At 37.3% G+C, this 17,304-nt stretch overlaps 1 protein-coding gene across 3 annotated transcripts in view; it reads left to right on the forward strand.

The window, feature by feature from the left end:
* Nucleotides 1-647: 647 nt before the first annotated feature.
* The window catches only part of CPEB4 (cytoplasmic polyadenylation element binding protein 4), a 75,031-nt gene continuing 58,374 nt past the window's right edge, over nt 648-17,304 (forward strand). For 2 of the 3 annotated variants that reach the window (XM_036884844.2, XM_036884845.2), the window contains exon 1: nt 649-3,171. In XM_036884844.2, the coding sequence (XP_036740739.1) occupies nt 2,047-3,171 (1,125 nt within the window). In that variant the 5' untranslated portion in view covers nt 649-2,046. Of the gene's footprint in view, nt 3,172-17,304 lie in introns of all 3 variants that reach the window. The other variant, XM_036884843.2, reaches the window with a different exon arrangement.

Raw genomic sequence — 17,304 nt, forward strand, 5'->3', positions numbered from 1 at the left:
TCTTTGTGGCTGAGGCTGCACCAGACGGGAGCCTAAGCCAAGCCGAGGGATGCGGGCGAGGGAACGGAAGGCGAGTGGAGAATCTCAAGTGAGATCTCCATTCAGGACAAGGACATACGCAGTTTTAGGCACCGCACAGCTGCTGGGAAGATCCACCCGCCTTCCAGATCCCTCTGGGGCGGAGCTCAGATCAAAGCACGTGACCGTGGGGACCCACCTTTACTGTGGGCATCCTCCCCTTCATCCGCGGCTTCACGTGTTGCCACTCGGATCCACAACACATTGACTCGTTTTTGTAGTGCTCAAGGAATCAGTTCTCTTCGCTGCGCCCCTACGTGCTCCTCCTTTAAAGCATGGTTAGGGGAGATAAACGGTGAAGGGGTCCTTTGCCCGCACTAAAGATGGCGATCTGGTATGCTCATTCTGGGTGGAGGAGTGGGTTCCAGGCTCCAGGCTTCACTGGGCGAGGCGCAGAAGGAATGGGCGTCTCTCGAGGTAACTTTTCGACCTTCCTGGGAGGGGACTTGAGTCAGGGGCGTGGCCTAGTCTAAATTGTAACATATGATTGGTTTTTCGGCAGGTGGGCGGGGTGTCCTTGGTACCCCACCCCTCCCTCATCGAACCGGAAGTGTCTATTGGTCTTTCCAGCTGGTTGTCATTTCACTCGGCTGGGTCCTGAGGAGAAGGACTCAGCCGCGGCTGCGGGACCCGGACACCGGGAGGCGGTGGCGGCGGCGGCGGCGGCGGCGGAGGCGACAGCAGAGGAGGAAGAAGAGGAAGAAGGAGAGAAAAAGAAGAGCCAGGCGGAGTCCGCAACAACGACAGCGGGAACTGCGGAACCGGGGTAAAGCGACGGCGGCGGCGACCGCGACGGCCCAGCAACCGTGAGGAGAAACAAAAGCCTTCTAAATTATAATTTTAAAAAAAATCTGGGAGGAAAAAGAGAGAGAGCAAAGGGGGGAGACCCTTCTCTTTTAGAATAACTACACTAGTGGGTTTTTCCTTTCTTTACTCTTTTTTATCCCCTGCGGAGAATCGAACTGAGAGAACTGAACAAACCGCCCCTGGGTCCCATGAGGGAAAAAAATCCCGGAGCCGCAGAGAGGGGAAGAGGCCGAAACCGCAGGACCTTCCAGGTCGCCCCCTTGGTCCCCGCACCCCCCGGCCGCCAGCTCGCCCTCGCCGAGTCTCGCTAATTCCTCCTGATCGCAACCCCCCACCCCCAACAAGAGGGAGAAACTGTTTCCAATCCATTTCATGGGGGAGAGGAGGTCAGGGGGAGCCCAGGAAGAGCGACCGCAGCAAGATCTGCACCCGGAGCCTCAGGAACAGCTCCAGAGGCCAGAACTGCACCCCGTGAAAGAGCAGAAACAGGACCAGGAACAGCAGAAACCACCCTGCAATCATCTTTCCTTTAGTCAGTGCTGATTTCTTCTCCCGCAACCAGGAATTCACCTCCCACCCCAGATAACCTAATATAATCTATATATATAAATATATAATATATAATGTTCTTAAATTATTCCTGATTTTTTTTAACCAAGCTGCCAAGAAAAACGTATTCTCCCTTTGGCCCTATTCTAATTTTTATGTGTGTGAATCTAAACTGCTGAGGAAGACCATATGTGATTGTTAAATTATATATATATATTTTTACTCCACGCAATGCTTATTCTTCTACATCCATAGATGCTTCAGAAGCTGTTTTTTGGTCATTCATGTACATTTTCCTTTGGAAAAAGAAAGCGCCTATTTTACTAACCAAAGACTTGATTTTTACCCTCCTCGTTTTTATTCCCTCCTAGAAATAAGCCCAATTGGATTCATGTCAGTGTTTTAAGAGATTTTTGTTTTAGTTTTTTTTTTCTTTCAGAGACCAGAATTCTAAATCAGAGCTATTTAAGGTGATAAGCTGGGATCTTTGAGTTAGCTATTAATAAGACATTTCAAACAAACAAGCAACTTAAATTTTGGGTAGAGGATACAAAGGCGTAAGACATCAGGTTGTCATTTCTTATTGTAAGATTCTGATCCTAAAAATAATAAATGGGGGATTACGGGTTTGGAGTGCTAGTGCAAAGCAATACTGGGAATAAATCTGCTTTTCCAGTCAGATTCCATCCACATCTGCAGCCTCCACACCATCACCAAAATGCCACCCCCAGCCCTGCTGCTTTTATAAATAATAACACAGCTGCTAATGGCAGTAATGCCGGGTCAGCTTGGCTCTTTCCTGCTCCGGCTACTCATAACATTCAGGATGAGATCTTGGGGTCAGAAAAAGCAAAAAGTCAGCAACAAGAGCAGCAAGACCCTTTAGAAAAGCAGCAACTCTCCCCCAGTCCAGGCCAGGAAGCTGGAATACTGCCCGAACCTGAGAAGGCAAAATCTGAAGAAAATCAAGGGGACAGTTCTTCAGAAAATGGCAGTGGGAAGGAGAAAATAAGAATCGAATCACCAGTGTTGACAGGGTTTGATTATCAAGAAGCCACGGGGCTAGGTACTTCGACCCAACCCTTGACGTCTAGTGCATCGTCTCTTACTGGTTTCAGTAACTGGTCAGCAGCGATAGCACCTTCTTCCTCTACGATCATCAATGAAGATGCAAGTTTCTTTCACCAGGGAGGGGTCCCGGCTGCTTCGGCTAATAACGGTGCTCTGTTATTTCAAAATTTTCCCCATCATGTCAGCCCCGGCTTCGGAGGCAGCTTCTCCCCTCAGATCGGTCCTCTCTCGCAGCACCACCCTCATCACCCTCATTTCCAGCATCATCACAGCCAGCATCAGCAGCAGAGGAGGTCTCCCGCCAGTCCCCATCCCCCACCTTTCACACATAGAAATGCTGCTTTTAACCAGCTGCCTCATTTGGCGAATAATCTTAACAAACCCCCCTCACCGTGGAGCAGCTACCAGAGCCCCTCTCCGACACCATCGTCTTCCTGGAGCCCGGGAGGCGGTGGATACGGTGGCTGGGGAGGTTCCCAAGGCCGAGATCATCGCAGAGGGCTGAATGGAGGAATAACACCCCTGAATTCCATTTCTCCTTTGAAGAAAAATTTTGCAAGCAATCATATTCAGCTCCAGAAGTACGCTCGCCCCAGCTCTGCCTTTGCTCCTAAATCCTGGATGGAAGATAGCTTGAACAGGGCTGACAACATTTTTCCTTTTCCGGTAAGAGTATGTTCCATTAATAAAGATGAATAAGGAAATGGCATAGTGTAATATCTAACTAAGGGAGTTTGAATTGTCCATATTCATAACAGAGCTCTTCTTAGAAATTGAGTTAATTACCAGACATTATATTGGCAGGAAGTGTGATATGGAACGAAATATTCAGCTATTTTTTTGGTAAATTTCAAATTGTAATTTAGGAACTGTGTAATTATAAATACCAGGTAGCTAGTGATGTCATAACTATTAACTGTAATACCTTTCTGGCCTGAAAAGAGAATCAGGTTTCATTTTCCACTATTTATTTAGGTGAGAATAGATAATATATAAATATATTTCATCATAGAAAATAATGATTTTCTGCTAAAGTGAAGTAACTACGTAACAAAAACATTCATTTCTTTTTCCAGATAAGGTAGTGATTCACTGAAAACAAATTACCGAAGTATAGTTTTTTCATGAGTTACATTTTAAATCTGGAACCTCGCTGAACCTTGCAGTCTGAACAGTCTGAATTCATCAATTTGGCAATACCTCTTAAATCTCTTTGCAAATTCTGGCCTGCCTTGTGTCAGTAAGGGCTACTAGAGAAATGATGCAAGTATTTTCTTCATCATCACCATTTGTTTTTGAATACCATTAAATTGTTGATATCAGAGTGACTCTTTTTGATGCCTTTCACCCATTTGATTATTTTCCAGTGTTAACACTAGGGGTGTAGATAATTAAACCATCCCTAAAACTAGACCCAGGCAAATATCACTTGTCTTTTTTGCCAGCAGTGCATATCATTATTCTGCAAGAGTCACATTGTTTGACGTTTTTGGGTGAAGGAACAGCCAGTCTATTTGATAGAGTGAGTTAAAGAGAATTTCATAGTTAACTGAACACCAGATGCCCCAATACATTAATATACTCTGGAAGTATGATCATCTGTATGTGTTTAGGAAATTTATATGGGATAATAAGCTAACATTGCATCAATCCTCATAACAGCCCCATGAGGTAAGTTTATTATCCCCATTTTGCAGATGAGAAAATTTAATATAAGAAAGATACAGTAACTTCCCCAAGAACAGCACAGCTGACAAGAGTACAAACTCGAGGTTAAAAAAAACAAGGAGTAAAATATATCTATATACAGGCATATATATTCATTTACACATACACATGTGCTACATCTAGAGAGTTATTTTAGAGAGCTTCCTGCAATAGTAAAAACAGATTACAAAATAGTTGCCGTGTCCCCAAACATGATGTCAGCACAAGCAGAATTATCTTTTTTTAGAAATAATTTGCTTAGTGGGAGGGGAAGTTTGCTAAGAGAATCCTCTGTCATTTCAAGGAATTAAATCTCTCTTCCCTCAGGATTCAGGTGTAATGGTTGGGATGTATCTTAAAATATTTGCTTAAATTTAGTTTTAGATTAAAAAGGTTTTTTTTTGCCTAAGAATCAAAAAGCCATTGGTATTTGCTTTTAGAAAGGTTTTTACTCAAACTGAAGAGCAATTATCTTGCTTTAGTGGTCAGATAAAAGGTTGTTTAAGGCATTGCAATCCATGAAGTCTACTTTTAAAAAGTTGCTTTTGATATTCTTTTGTGTATAAATTTAAAGAAAATTTAATGCAAGGGTGATGTGAATTATTCAAACATTGCTAATTTTAAAACTCTAAGATGGCATTCTATACATTTTAACTGGATTAAGGTTGGCCCAGAATTGAATATGCTATTCTTTTGCCACTATATGCTGAGAGAATGAACTTAGGTGACCTCATGGTTTATTTTCCATTTTCACTTTACTGACTTTTGATGAAGGTTTGCTTTGGGATAAATAAAAAATTCAGAAAATGAGTAACCTATATGTATATGCACATTACTAATATTTTTATGGGGCTAGTGGAATATGTTTAACATGAAATCTTTCAGGTCAGATGGTTTTCTTTAGAGATTAAGCTGGTTGATGAAATAGTAATAAGACCAAGATTGATACAAAAATGTATTGTTAGAAACTAACTCTTTTAGAATTATTATGCGGAGGATGGAAAAAGGATGAGTAAATATACCTGGCTCAAATGTGGTAGGATTAGAAAGTAAATTCGATTTCTGCTCATTATCCCCACCATTTTTAGGAAAGTGTAAGTGTGTGTATGTGTGTCTGTGTGTGAGACAGGTGGGGGACAGGGAACTGAGAGCAAGCATTGGGATGATTTGAAAGTCACAATAGAAATAAGTGACTTGAAAATATCTTTACGACAAGAAATTCCTATTTAGGTTTTGAAAAAGTTGTAAGAAGTTAGTAAATGGACTACTGTGGTTCTTACCTAACTGAAGGCAATTCTGTGTGTGTGTGTGTGTGTGTGTCTGTGTAACAATTATTCTTTTGGATTAGATTTTTGGCAAAAAAACAACAACACAGTTTTGGGTTGATATAAGTTACTTGGATAAATTTCATATGCAGAACCGGAAGGAATATTTATTTGACTGGAACCAGGAGTTACAGGTTGTGGTCTTAGCCCTATTAGAATCACAGCATTTGAGGGCCTCACTTTCTTCATACAATGTTGAAAGTGACCTAGGCAATTCCTAAGTTTCTCATGACCCTAAAACAAGCTACTGTGACATTTAAACTGCTGCAACTACAGTCTACACTCTCCTAACCACTATTTTATTTAGGTTTATTACCTTAAGCACTATTAATTTTGGGAAAGAAATTTTACCGGTATTAATAATTCAATTCCAGATGCTATTAGAATTCCTTAGGTGTTATAGAGAGATCTTGAAATATACCACAGAAATTATAGGATTGAGTTTACATGACTACATTATAATATTAGTATTCAATCAAAGGCTAGTATGGTATTGTTATATTAGAAGGAAATTATTTACCTGATATATAACTAATACCGGGCAGTGTTTATTTTAATTTGAAATGAATCAGAATGGTTTTACATTAGTTTAATGCAGGCGTGAGTACTTAATCGTGAATTAAAATTAATGACAACATTTTAGTTTTTTATCCAATCTTTACATTCTCTTTTATCCATGTTTATGGAGCAGGAACAGAAATGCCAAATATGTGAATAACCCTCTAAGTAATTGATATGGTAAGGTATTATGTCTTGGGAATGTTTTTACAGTACAAAAAATAAGTGTGTTTTCTAAGTATTTTTTTTGCTCAGCCTAAAGCTTTTATTACATGAATTCAAATGACATACCTCAAGTCCTGTTTTCAGATACAACAAAATTGTTCGACACTTAATAATAACTAACATGCTTATGATATTGTGTGCTTTATATGTATTAACCCATTTTATGCAGTCTTCTGAGGTAGAAATAATTAACCATTATTCTACACTGCCTCTTCACATAGACATAAACAGATGTGAGAGAGGTGGGGAATGCCTCCCACAAGCATGTAAGATGTAAGGAAAAATTTTGCAGTGAGTAACTGATACATTATCAAAAGTTGATTTTAAATAGTTTTGAAAGTGGAAAATAACAGAATATATTTATCAACTTTAAATGCTAAACATAGATAATATCAAAATCAGTATTTTCTAGTTTGAGTACACACCATCTACCTAGGTGGTAGGTGCCTTCACATGTTGCCTCAGTTCCTATGTAGCATTTCTCAACCCCCTGAGGTTTGGTTTTATTGTCCCAATTTCAAAGTGAAGAGTCAAGGTCCATTTTCATGTGACTAAAGCATGATTTGACCCTTACATTAAGGGGGGAAAATCCTCCCTGTCCTGCCAGACACAACCCATAATTCTGGTGTCCAAATAAAGTAATATGGTAGGGCACCTAGTAATAATAATATTTTGCTATAACACTTACGTAGAGAGGTGCCTAAATCTTCTGTCCTTAACGGAAAGTAAAGGAGAGTTGTGTACTATATATTCTGATATTCTCTTATCTTCAGCTCAGTTATGCTAAGAACCAGGAAGTAGGCAAAAAGAAAAAAAAGGGATAAAATTAGTCACAAAGATGATCCTAAAACTTGATTGATAGGGAGACATTTTAGGACTCAAGAGCCCATTTGTTCTTACTTTAGACAGTCACCACAGATTTGTTAAGTTGTTTTAACCAGGCAAATAATTCATGTCACTTTAATAACTTCTCTTGTGTTGTCAGTTCATTGATCCTTAAAATTATATATAGCTTCTTATATTTGAAAACAAAGTTACTGCATCGCTTCAGTTCTGAAAGTTATGGCGAATTATCAGAATTGTCTAAAGTGCAACTTACTACATTTTTAATTTTTTTATATAGTCCCAAAAAGGATCTTTGCCTAGAAAACATTTTGTTTGACTTTGTATTTGTTCATAATAGAAGAAGGGAAACTAATTTTTTAACTGTAAAGTATGGTTTGGATGCTTCTGTCTCCAGCAGAACTGATATTGGAAAAACTGGGAAAAGTCTACCAGATACAATTTTATGCCTTTTTGTAGAAAGGCTTATAACAAGGTTTAATTGTTTTTCTGATGGAATTGAAACTTGGGTGGGGTAGAGTTTTTTTAATTGCTTTTTTTGTGGTTGTTTCAGAAAAGCCATGGAATATGATCAACACATTGTTCTAACATTTTTCAGGAAAAACCTGTTTATTGTAAGCCTAGCGAATATAGTTGTGGCTGGTTATAACTAGAAAGATGCTACTTAGTTCAAGAGTATGCTTTTGAGAATAATTCTTTTGGTGTTCATGAGAAAGAAATGGAAAAGTAGTCTTAAGGTTAATATGTGCCTAATTTGAATTTTACAGCCTAAATTTATTTTCCTTACAACTTTTCTCTATTTTGCTGTAAGGGGAACAGGCTTGAAGATCCATTATCACTTTTTTTTCAGCACTATATTGTACCTTGGTTTTTTGTTCCATCACAGATAATTTTATATTGTGTTTCTCTTTAAGGCAGGAAGCTTATGAGCATTCATTTTAATTTTTCCTGACAAAACTTATTTTATTTTGTATTTAATTGTTCAAAGAAAATTGTCCTTGCAGAAATTAAACTATGTTTTTATCGTGGTAAATTATAGCAGTATATAATTTTTTACATCAAATTTAGTGTATAAAAAATTTACTGTGGATTCTCATCACATTTTATATTATTGAAATAAGAGTTCCATTTTCAGATTTTCAGTAGATAGAAAGGTGAAGGTGTAGTTCTATTTTTAATTTGCTTCTGAAGGTGAAACTTGAATAATTACTGAGAAAGGCTTTTTGTGAGGCCAAAAATGTAGTGCAGTGAAGCACAGGCTCTGGATCCAAAGAGACTTAAGTTTGACTCTGAACTCTAATTAGCTGTGTGACCTTGAGCAAATCACTTAAATTCAGAAAGACAATACCTCATCAAGATAATAATACCTAACAGTGAAGGCTTATGGTGAGATACTTAATGTGGTTGTATTAAGTAGCCTAATTTTTAAAAATTTTCAATATGGTTTTCTAATATTGAATAAAATCATGAAATTAAAATAATTAACAAATATAGTTTGGGTATCCATGAAAGATTTTGAACAGTCCTTAGTACTGCTTATCTTATATATATGCTTTACTTCAAGTACCTTTTTTGAATAAACTAGATGAAGCACAGAACAGGTAAAACATCTAGCAGAATTATACACTTTCTTGAAGAGAAGTTTCACAATTATATGTATACCTAAACTTTCATTAGTATTGACAGCTTGTACCCTTCATTATTTTGAAAGATTTGCTTATAGTTATTTAAATAAATTTAGAACATTTGATTGCTTTTGTATACATTAAAGGAGACTCTATTTTAGTGGGGAAGTTGTGGGTTTTTTGGTAAAAGCTAGGTAAAGGTGCCATAGATTTGAATTGGGTTTATTTAGCTTTTTTCCTGGAGTTGAGTTTTGTTTTTTATGTTTTAATTAATTATTTGGCACATATTTATCTAGTGCCTGCTATGTTATGGACTAGGCATAGAGCTAGACTATGTCATAAAAATTGTTCTGATTCGATTTATAATGTATTTCTGATCTGTGCTAATCTTTGATACCCAACATGCATTTTCTTCCTCATTATAAACCAGCAAAGCAGCTAGCCCAGTAGTTTCATTTTAATCCATGAGCTGTTTAAATTTTCAGGCAACTAACAGATTCAACGTTAGGTATAACAAAAACAGTGTTTAAGTGGCATTTTTTATCAGTGGTCACATTTATGAATATACACTTTATACAATGTGCTGATTTAAGTTCTGTGACAAAGTGGTACCATGAAAAGTGAACTTCAACCTGTAAGTAACAGAATTCAGGTCTCATTATATGTCAAGGAAACTCCGTCAGCTACTTCCAGGTCCTCTCTCATGTCTGCAAACTGAATTATTAAAGTTTACAGCCTTAAGCTGCACAAATACTTTTCACTTTGTAGAATACTTAGATTGGGCAATTTCTATTTGCTGAATATTTACCAGAAATACTCCAATCATCATTTTTTTAATAGCTCTAAACTAAGTAATAGTTAATTCCTCAGTATTAATACATTTTAAAGCCACATTTATACTTTCATATCATGTAACATTGTTTTAATTATAGTTCTTCCAGGTGTTTTTAAGGAATGCATCTAGTACTAACAAGTAAAATAGCTGCTGTCATCTTACTGTCTGAAAGAACCTTAAAAAAAAAGCAAAAAACCCAAAAAGTCAATATAAAAACTCTGCTGCTCAGAAAAAGCTAATTACAGTATGGAAAGTCAGATCTGGGTTCCAAATATGTCTCTGTCACTTACTAGCTATGTGGCCTGGGGAAGCTACTGAACATTCCTTATCCTTCATTTCTCATTTCTTTTGTGTGGTCCTTTTGAGGATAAAATGAAAAATGTCTAATACTTGGCTTCCAAAAGATTATGTTCTTGTAAGAAAGCAAGTCATCAAATAGAAATATTAATACAAAATCTTGCAAATAGCATAGATTGCTAAAATGCAAAAACCACTGTGTAACGGATGTGTATTATTTTGAACTTAATTGTGAAGAAGAATTACAAACTGAACTATAATTCTTTAAAATACAAAGTCACTGTACTTAAGTAATAGTGAGTATCAGGCTAGATGATGCTCTTATTTTCTTGAACCCTTCTGAAAAATTTAGTGATCAACTTTTTTTCTCTTGGAAAAGTTTTTCCCCCATGTCTTTTAAATATCTTATTATGGAAAATTTAAACATATTCAACAACAAATAAAATAGTGTAGTAACCCCCCCACCCCCACCACTGCCCCCGTACATGTCAACTAGCTTCAACAGTAATCAGCTCCTGAACAATCCTTTTTCTTTTATCTTCCTAACTTTCTTGTTCCACTTTCATATTACTTTGAAGAAGTTCCCAGATATCATATCATTTCATCTGTAAATCGTTTAGTATGTATCTCTAAACGACAGAGTCTTTTTTGTCTTAAAAACATAAAAAAATATTTTCTAGTTGTTTTTTTAAAGATAGTAAGAAGCTGAAGCAAGGCCCACATTTCTCTTGCACCTGCTCAGCCTGTTTCACCACTCAACCTCATGGTAATTTCTAAGGAAACCACTACTGACCTCTCATCTCCCTTCTGGGTGGGGAAGGCTGCTGGTGGTCACATGACCATCAGAAAAAAAGAGATCCAGCAAAAGCATGAAAACATCAGTCAGTGACCAAAAACTTGGGAGGAGATTGCCCAGTTTTCCTCTCTCTATCTCAGCCTTCCCCCAGGATCAGGCTTCTGTGCACTTGTGAGAAGGATCTCTAGAAGAAAGGAGAGAGAACAAGAAGGACCAAGAAATTTTTGGTTGTGTTTTTGCTTGTCTGTTTTTGTTTTTTTAAGAAGAATCTAGAGATTTTGGGGGTTTTTGTGGGCCGTTGGATTGCATCAGACTTTTTCCTCTCTCTCTGTCTTTCAACCCACAAATGTTTGATGCTTTCTATGGCCCATGTGCTGAGAGTACATGACTAAGGCAAGTGTGCTCCTCCTCCTAATGAAGTGTACAGTCTGGTGACCCTTTGCTTTGTGCCTGAGTGTTGAGAAGTGCCTTCTGCTCAGGATATTAGAGAGCTAAGGAGGTGGGGGTGGGAGCTGTGAGGACCCAGAAAGGCTGCCACTGGGCATGGGCTGCTCTTTGACATTGCTGTCAAGGCTCCCAGAAGGGAAGAGATGTCATGAGTTTTAGAACACAAGCCTCTGTTAAGGAATAAAGATGGTGCATTTGGGTGAGCATTCTCTCTGCTTACTGTGGACCCTGATCAGCCTGGCAGATGAGGAGAACTTGACAGCCAGTAAGTAGCCAAAGATGGAAGAATGGCTGCTAGTTGTATGTACCTACTTTCCTTAAACAAATAACCTCTTGCCCTGAGTAGCTTATTAGGTAAGAGAAATGTTTGGTTTTTTTCTGTTTCATTTCTCTATGAAAATGGGCTACAGGGAATAGTACAGAACAGCTGAATTATTCAGATACAGACAATACCTAATTTAAAATGTTAATTTTAGGCTCTTTTGCCATTTCATCAGAGAGAAGGGGCAGAGGGAATGTTTATTGAATGGGTTACCAACTGTTAGGCATTGTGTACTGTCTGTCATATACCTTATCTCATTTCTCCTCACCACAGTTTTATAAGGCAGATGTTATACTCATTTTGCTGATGAAATCAAGGTTCAGAAATACCTCAGTGTCAAGATCACTTGTCTAGTATGGGGTGATTTAAACTCAGGTCTTGGAATAGATGTTAATTATTTCTCTCTGTCAGGCAAGGTAAGAATGAACAAATAGTGAACATGAAGAAGGGGCCTATTGATCCCAGATCTGACTAATCAGGTCTAGAATGGCAGTTTGTTTTTTTTAATGCAGTTAAGTGGTGACAAGAAATATTTACCACTTTGATTTCTAAATCTCAAAATGAGTGTGGTTTTTTTAGTAAAGATGGAATAAAAGAAAATTTTCTCAAAGGCTTCCGGGAGAGATCTGATTCATTAGTTAGTACAGGAGCAAATGGAACTATTGATCCAGTCAGGGTAGTACACTGAAGACATTCATTTAGTTATTGTTTATTATTCTATTAGGGAGCATTTGGTAACCTTTAAGACTCTTTGCCTTCATTACAAAGTGGTCATAATGAGAAAGTACTGACTGAAGAGGGAACCTGTTAAGAAATATGAAATTCTATGTGGCTTCTCCTACTTTAGGTAATTACCTCTTTGACTTTAACCTCTGACACTTGTTTTCTACATTGAAGCCCTGTATATAATGAAGGAGTTTATACCTCACAGGTATTAATGATTGAAATTTGTAGGTTATGACAAAGCTCATTTAAATAGTCTACTTTTCTGAGCTACTCTGAAGTCTGATTCCACCACTTACTGTGTAACTTTGAGGGCAATTAGTTAATTTCTCACAGCTTCATTTGCCTAAAATGGGGATGATAATTGTACCCACTTTACACGATGTATGTAAATCATACATAATTCATATAAGAGACACAACACAGCCAGGAGGAACATGTTAGTCATCTTAATAAGGGCAGTGACAATGATGGACTTACTGTACGCTGCACACATGCTGCCATCTGTGGCCATGGAGGTGAGTGGAACTCACACTCAAGTGGGGGATAGCCATAACAGGGCTTGTCAATGCATGTGGGATGTCAGTGTGTTAGGGGGACACAGGGAGAAAGGGACTTGTGCCTGCACAGGGATGTGAGGGCCATGTGGAAGTGGAATCTTAAAAGTCAACTATATAGTCATCTTTTGATGTCTGTGGTCTTAAATATTTAATCCAAGAAGAATATTTGTATTTTGGCAAATCTTGGATTAAAACTCCCAAAGTACCTTTTATTAGTTATGGGCTTTACTTGCATCTTGAACTTCATATTTAATTTGGCGGCAGACACGCTGGCATAGACTTCCCTTTCAAACCAAAATAATTTCCTATCCCTTCTTCACCAGGGGAGGTTTAAACCAGAAAGAGAAACTTCCATTGGCTGATCATGATGTATAGCTGTCTGAGAAGTGATGACCGACCACAGTAACATCTGTTCTTATAGAAAGAGAATGAGTCAAGGGAGTAGCTGAATTTTGGCTTTGTTTCTTAGTAATGTAGTTATATTCAGTTAAGTACATTTTGTGTTTCAGATGCAGCCTAGTAGTGCTAAAACACACTAACTCAAGTAAGAAAAGACAAGAACCAATAATAGAGTGACTCTGGTGGTTGATTTATTGAAATTGAACTTCATTGTAATTTTTTTCCAAGTTATGCACCTTAGAGCTTGGAAGAAAGCTTTGTTTTGGGTTTTGAGAGCAAAACTCTTCCCTTCATAAGGAAATTTTTAATTGGTTGGTGTAGAATATTTAAAACGGACTGCATCACAGTGGGTCACCCAGAATGTAAGCTACAAATCACACTGACAAAGTATCTAATGAAGTTAGCCTGTTGAATGAAATTGTTTTTCATTCATTGGTTCTCAAAGTGTGGTCCCTGGCTTCACTTGGAAACTTGTTAGAAATGTGAATTTTTGGATCTTACCAGACTACTGAATGAGAAACTTTGAGCCCAGTAAACTGTGTTTTGACAAGAGCTCTAGATGATTCTGATATACTCTTAAGTATGAAAGACACTGGCTCAGGTTATCCATCTGGATGTTTAATAAAAAAACTATGAATGATGATATTGGTTTGTGGCATAATTGCAATCTTGTTGTTCTTCCTGTTAGTAAGTAGATCAACAGGTTCATGTGCTTCTTGTGGCTACTTCTGGAATGTTAGGAAGAGCCAAGTCATCAATTATATGCTGATATAGGTCTTCCTATTTTGTCATGGCAGTCAATTGTGTATCAAAAGGATGGGGTCCTGCTCTTTGACATTACTGATTTGTTTTGTCAAAAGGTTATCTTGATCAGCTTTGACTTTCCAGTGGCTTATATGGTTTTTCCTTTAGAAATTGTCCTGTGAAGTTGAGGTGACAGAAACTTAAACCAACCAGTTCCTGACATGCAATTCAATATATTAAATATAGCAATTAAGGTTACAAAGTAAAGTGAGGTCTAAGCATTGTAATCAAGTTTGCTTTGCTGAGTCTTGAAAATAATTGGTGCTCTTTTATTTCATTCATGATTATCAAGCTCACATTTTTTAGAGTCAGAAGGTCTAGGTTCAAATTCTCTCACCTCCACATACCTGATATTGATAAAGTCATTTAATCACTCTAAGCTTCCATTTCTTCATTTGTAAAATGGGATAATACTAAAGATACATAATTGCATAAGAAATTGGTGAGGAATAAGTAAGATTATGTAAACCATTGCAAAGCATTAGAACTTGAAAAATGTTAGCTGCTGATATAACTATTTTTACTACCACTTCTACTCTGTGGTTGAGAGTAGATAATATACAGATACATTTGTGATATGTCTATATTTTGTGTGCAATATCTATTGTCATCCTAACAGGGAGAAGGAAAATAGGCTTCTTTTCTTATATTTTAGAATCTCTGATATCATTCTTTATTACTCGTATAGATACATTTTCATTTATTGAGTAACATTTAAGTGCCTGCTGTTTGCCAGGCACTAGCCAGCATGTTACTGCCCCCAGGATCTTTACAGCAGAGTGTCTCATTTATTCAAATGTATGTCTGAATTAGTGTGGTCTTTGGACTGCCATGATCCTTACCTTACCCAAGGAATCATTGTCTGCTTTGGAGGGGACTTGGGCTTAAGTCCTGACTAAGCTGCTGAACTGTGCAGTAACCTGTGTGTGCAGTAAACTGTGAATTTTCCTTAGTCTTAATTTTCATCACTAAAAGGGGGATAATACAGTCTAACTTGTAAGGAGGCTTGAGGATTAACTGAGACAGTATTAATAAAGTACCTAGAAATATGTAAGGTACTTAGTAGATGCTCAAAAACAGAGTAGTTTGTTTTTCTATATTTCTTCCCTTTAGGCTGCCAAGAGAAACTGGCAGTAATGGGTTGAAGCAAATATAGTTGTCAGTATTTTCTCTTTTATAATAGTTTCTTTGATCTTTTATTTGAAGTCAGGACATTCCCCCCTCAATGAATTGTTTCAAGTAAATATTTTTAAAAAGCTTATTTTATATTATGTATAGTGTAACGAAAATACAGTAAGTGTTCTCTTAAGACTCCAAGAGTTCATTTCCTTATTAATCTGACATTGACCTCCACCTTTTTGTAGGCAGAAAGTGATGAACTTTGATTAGTCATTCACGTTCACATTTTTGGTTCCTGCCATAATCGTCACCATTTAAACTGTAAATCTTGGAAGAGCACAAACTAAGAATATTGGAGAGCTAGAATATAAATGTATTTTGGAGCTAGGAAAGAGACATTAGAGATCTAATCAAACTCTTTCCTTTTTCAGATCAGGAAAGAGGTCTGGAGAAAGAAAGTGCCCCAGCTCACATAACACTCTGGTGGCAGGGTTAGGGCTCCTGAGTGTCTAATGCTCATTCCAACTGATTTGTGTTTATGCTCATATTTTGGTCATTAGCTCAAGTTCAGTTAAGAAGAGCTGCCACTTAATAAGGTTTCTATTTTATAGTTTACTTTCTGGGAAATGGATCCTAGAAAGTAGATCAGTGGCTATGATATTTGGCTCAATTAGCAATCAAAAAAGGCAAAAATCAAGAATGAAATATGGACACGAAAGCACTCTGGATTTGTCACTCTGGTTGTTGGTTAGGAAAACCAGCACTGTTTGTGCTGTTTTTAGTTCTTGGATTTATTTATTTGTGTCTACTACCTACTTCCTAATGGCACAGACACTTAATATATTAGTTATTTTTTAAATAAGAGGTATTAAAGATGTATGGAGAAGATCAATGAGAAGTAAATCAAGAATGATACACTTCAGACCCTCTTTGAGAAGCAAAATGTTAATTTGACAAAATATGTCATTTCTGACCTCTTTGAATTACCAAAGTCCATAAGAAATGAAACATTAAACAAATGTAAAGTAGTTTATTATAATTATGACTGCTAATAAGGTTGGACTGTGGATGTATTAGGCCAGGATTGGCAAGAATGTAGTATTTGTGCCACTGGGTCTTGTACCTTACAGTTAGTATACATCAGCAATCTGTTGAGACACTGTTCCTTTCTGAATCCATACAGAGCCTGGAAATCCTTCTCAACACATTGAGTCAATACCAACTTAGTACCAGTTGATTATAATCCATATATTGGTATTTATTTGTCGCTCTTGTATTAAATCATGACAAATGAAAGGAAAATTAGTTAAAGTGAAAAAAGGATAAAGTTGTTTTCTTTTTAATCCCATAAAGCATTACTGGCAATTTTAAATTTTATTTAGGATTTTAGTTTTAATGCAATCCACCAGTAAATCAGTGGTTCTTATTTTAGCAAATATCTTTATGTTCTAGGCAATATACCAGGGTAGGAGGAGGCGGGGTAATGAGTGGCTTTGCTAAGTTACAGTACTACATTTAGAAACACAGGTAAAAAGGAGGCTTCTTTACTTACTGGAAACAGCAGTCATAAAACAAACCAAAAAACGCTGTGTAATATTCTTTATGAACTGCTTCTCTTTGGTGCTCTTGTCATTCAATGATTGTCAAAATGAAAGTTCTGAAAATTCAAAAGGTTGCTTGCTATTTTCACTGCATTAAAAAAAGTACTGAGTCTTCCTCCCCCTCTATTACAGTTATTCTGGCAAAAGAAAATGTACAGTTCTAAAGTGAGAAAGGAGAAATATAAAAAAACCATAAAATAAGGAGGTAGGAGAGAAGAAATATTTTAAACATTTAAAAATACTGGAAGGCATTCATTCTTTGATTTAGCAAAGGTGTGCTTTCTACTTGCCAGATCCTGTGTGAGGCACAGTGATATAGAAATGCAGGACAGGGCTTCTCAACCATTTCACATCATAGCACACATAGAAAATGATAATGTTGAAACAGATAAATTCTGCTAGGAAGTTTCTGCCACATCAGGCCCTCTGGGCAGTCATATGTGCTGAAAAGATGAATATTTCAGCACATCGTCACCCTTTAGATTTAGACACGTGGCATAATCCTGCCCTTGGGAAGCTGACAGTCAGAGGATATAGGCAAGTGGACAGACACTGGGAATTATTGCCTCCAAGTCTGGCTTTGTATTGGAGGTAGAAATAGTGGATGGCCCAG

Source organism: Manis pentadactyla, chromosome 2, assembly GCF_030020395.1.
Source record: "Manis pentadactyla isolate mManPen7 chromosome 2, mManPen7.hap1, whole genome shotgun sequence".
In the NCBI taxonomy this organism is placed as follows: domain Eukaryota; kingdom Metazoa; phylum Chordata; class Mammalia; order Pholidota; family Manidae; genus Manis; species Manis pentadactyla.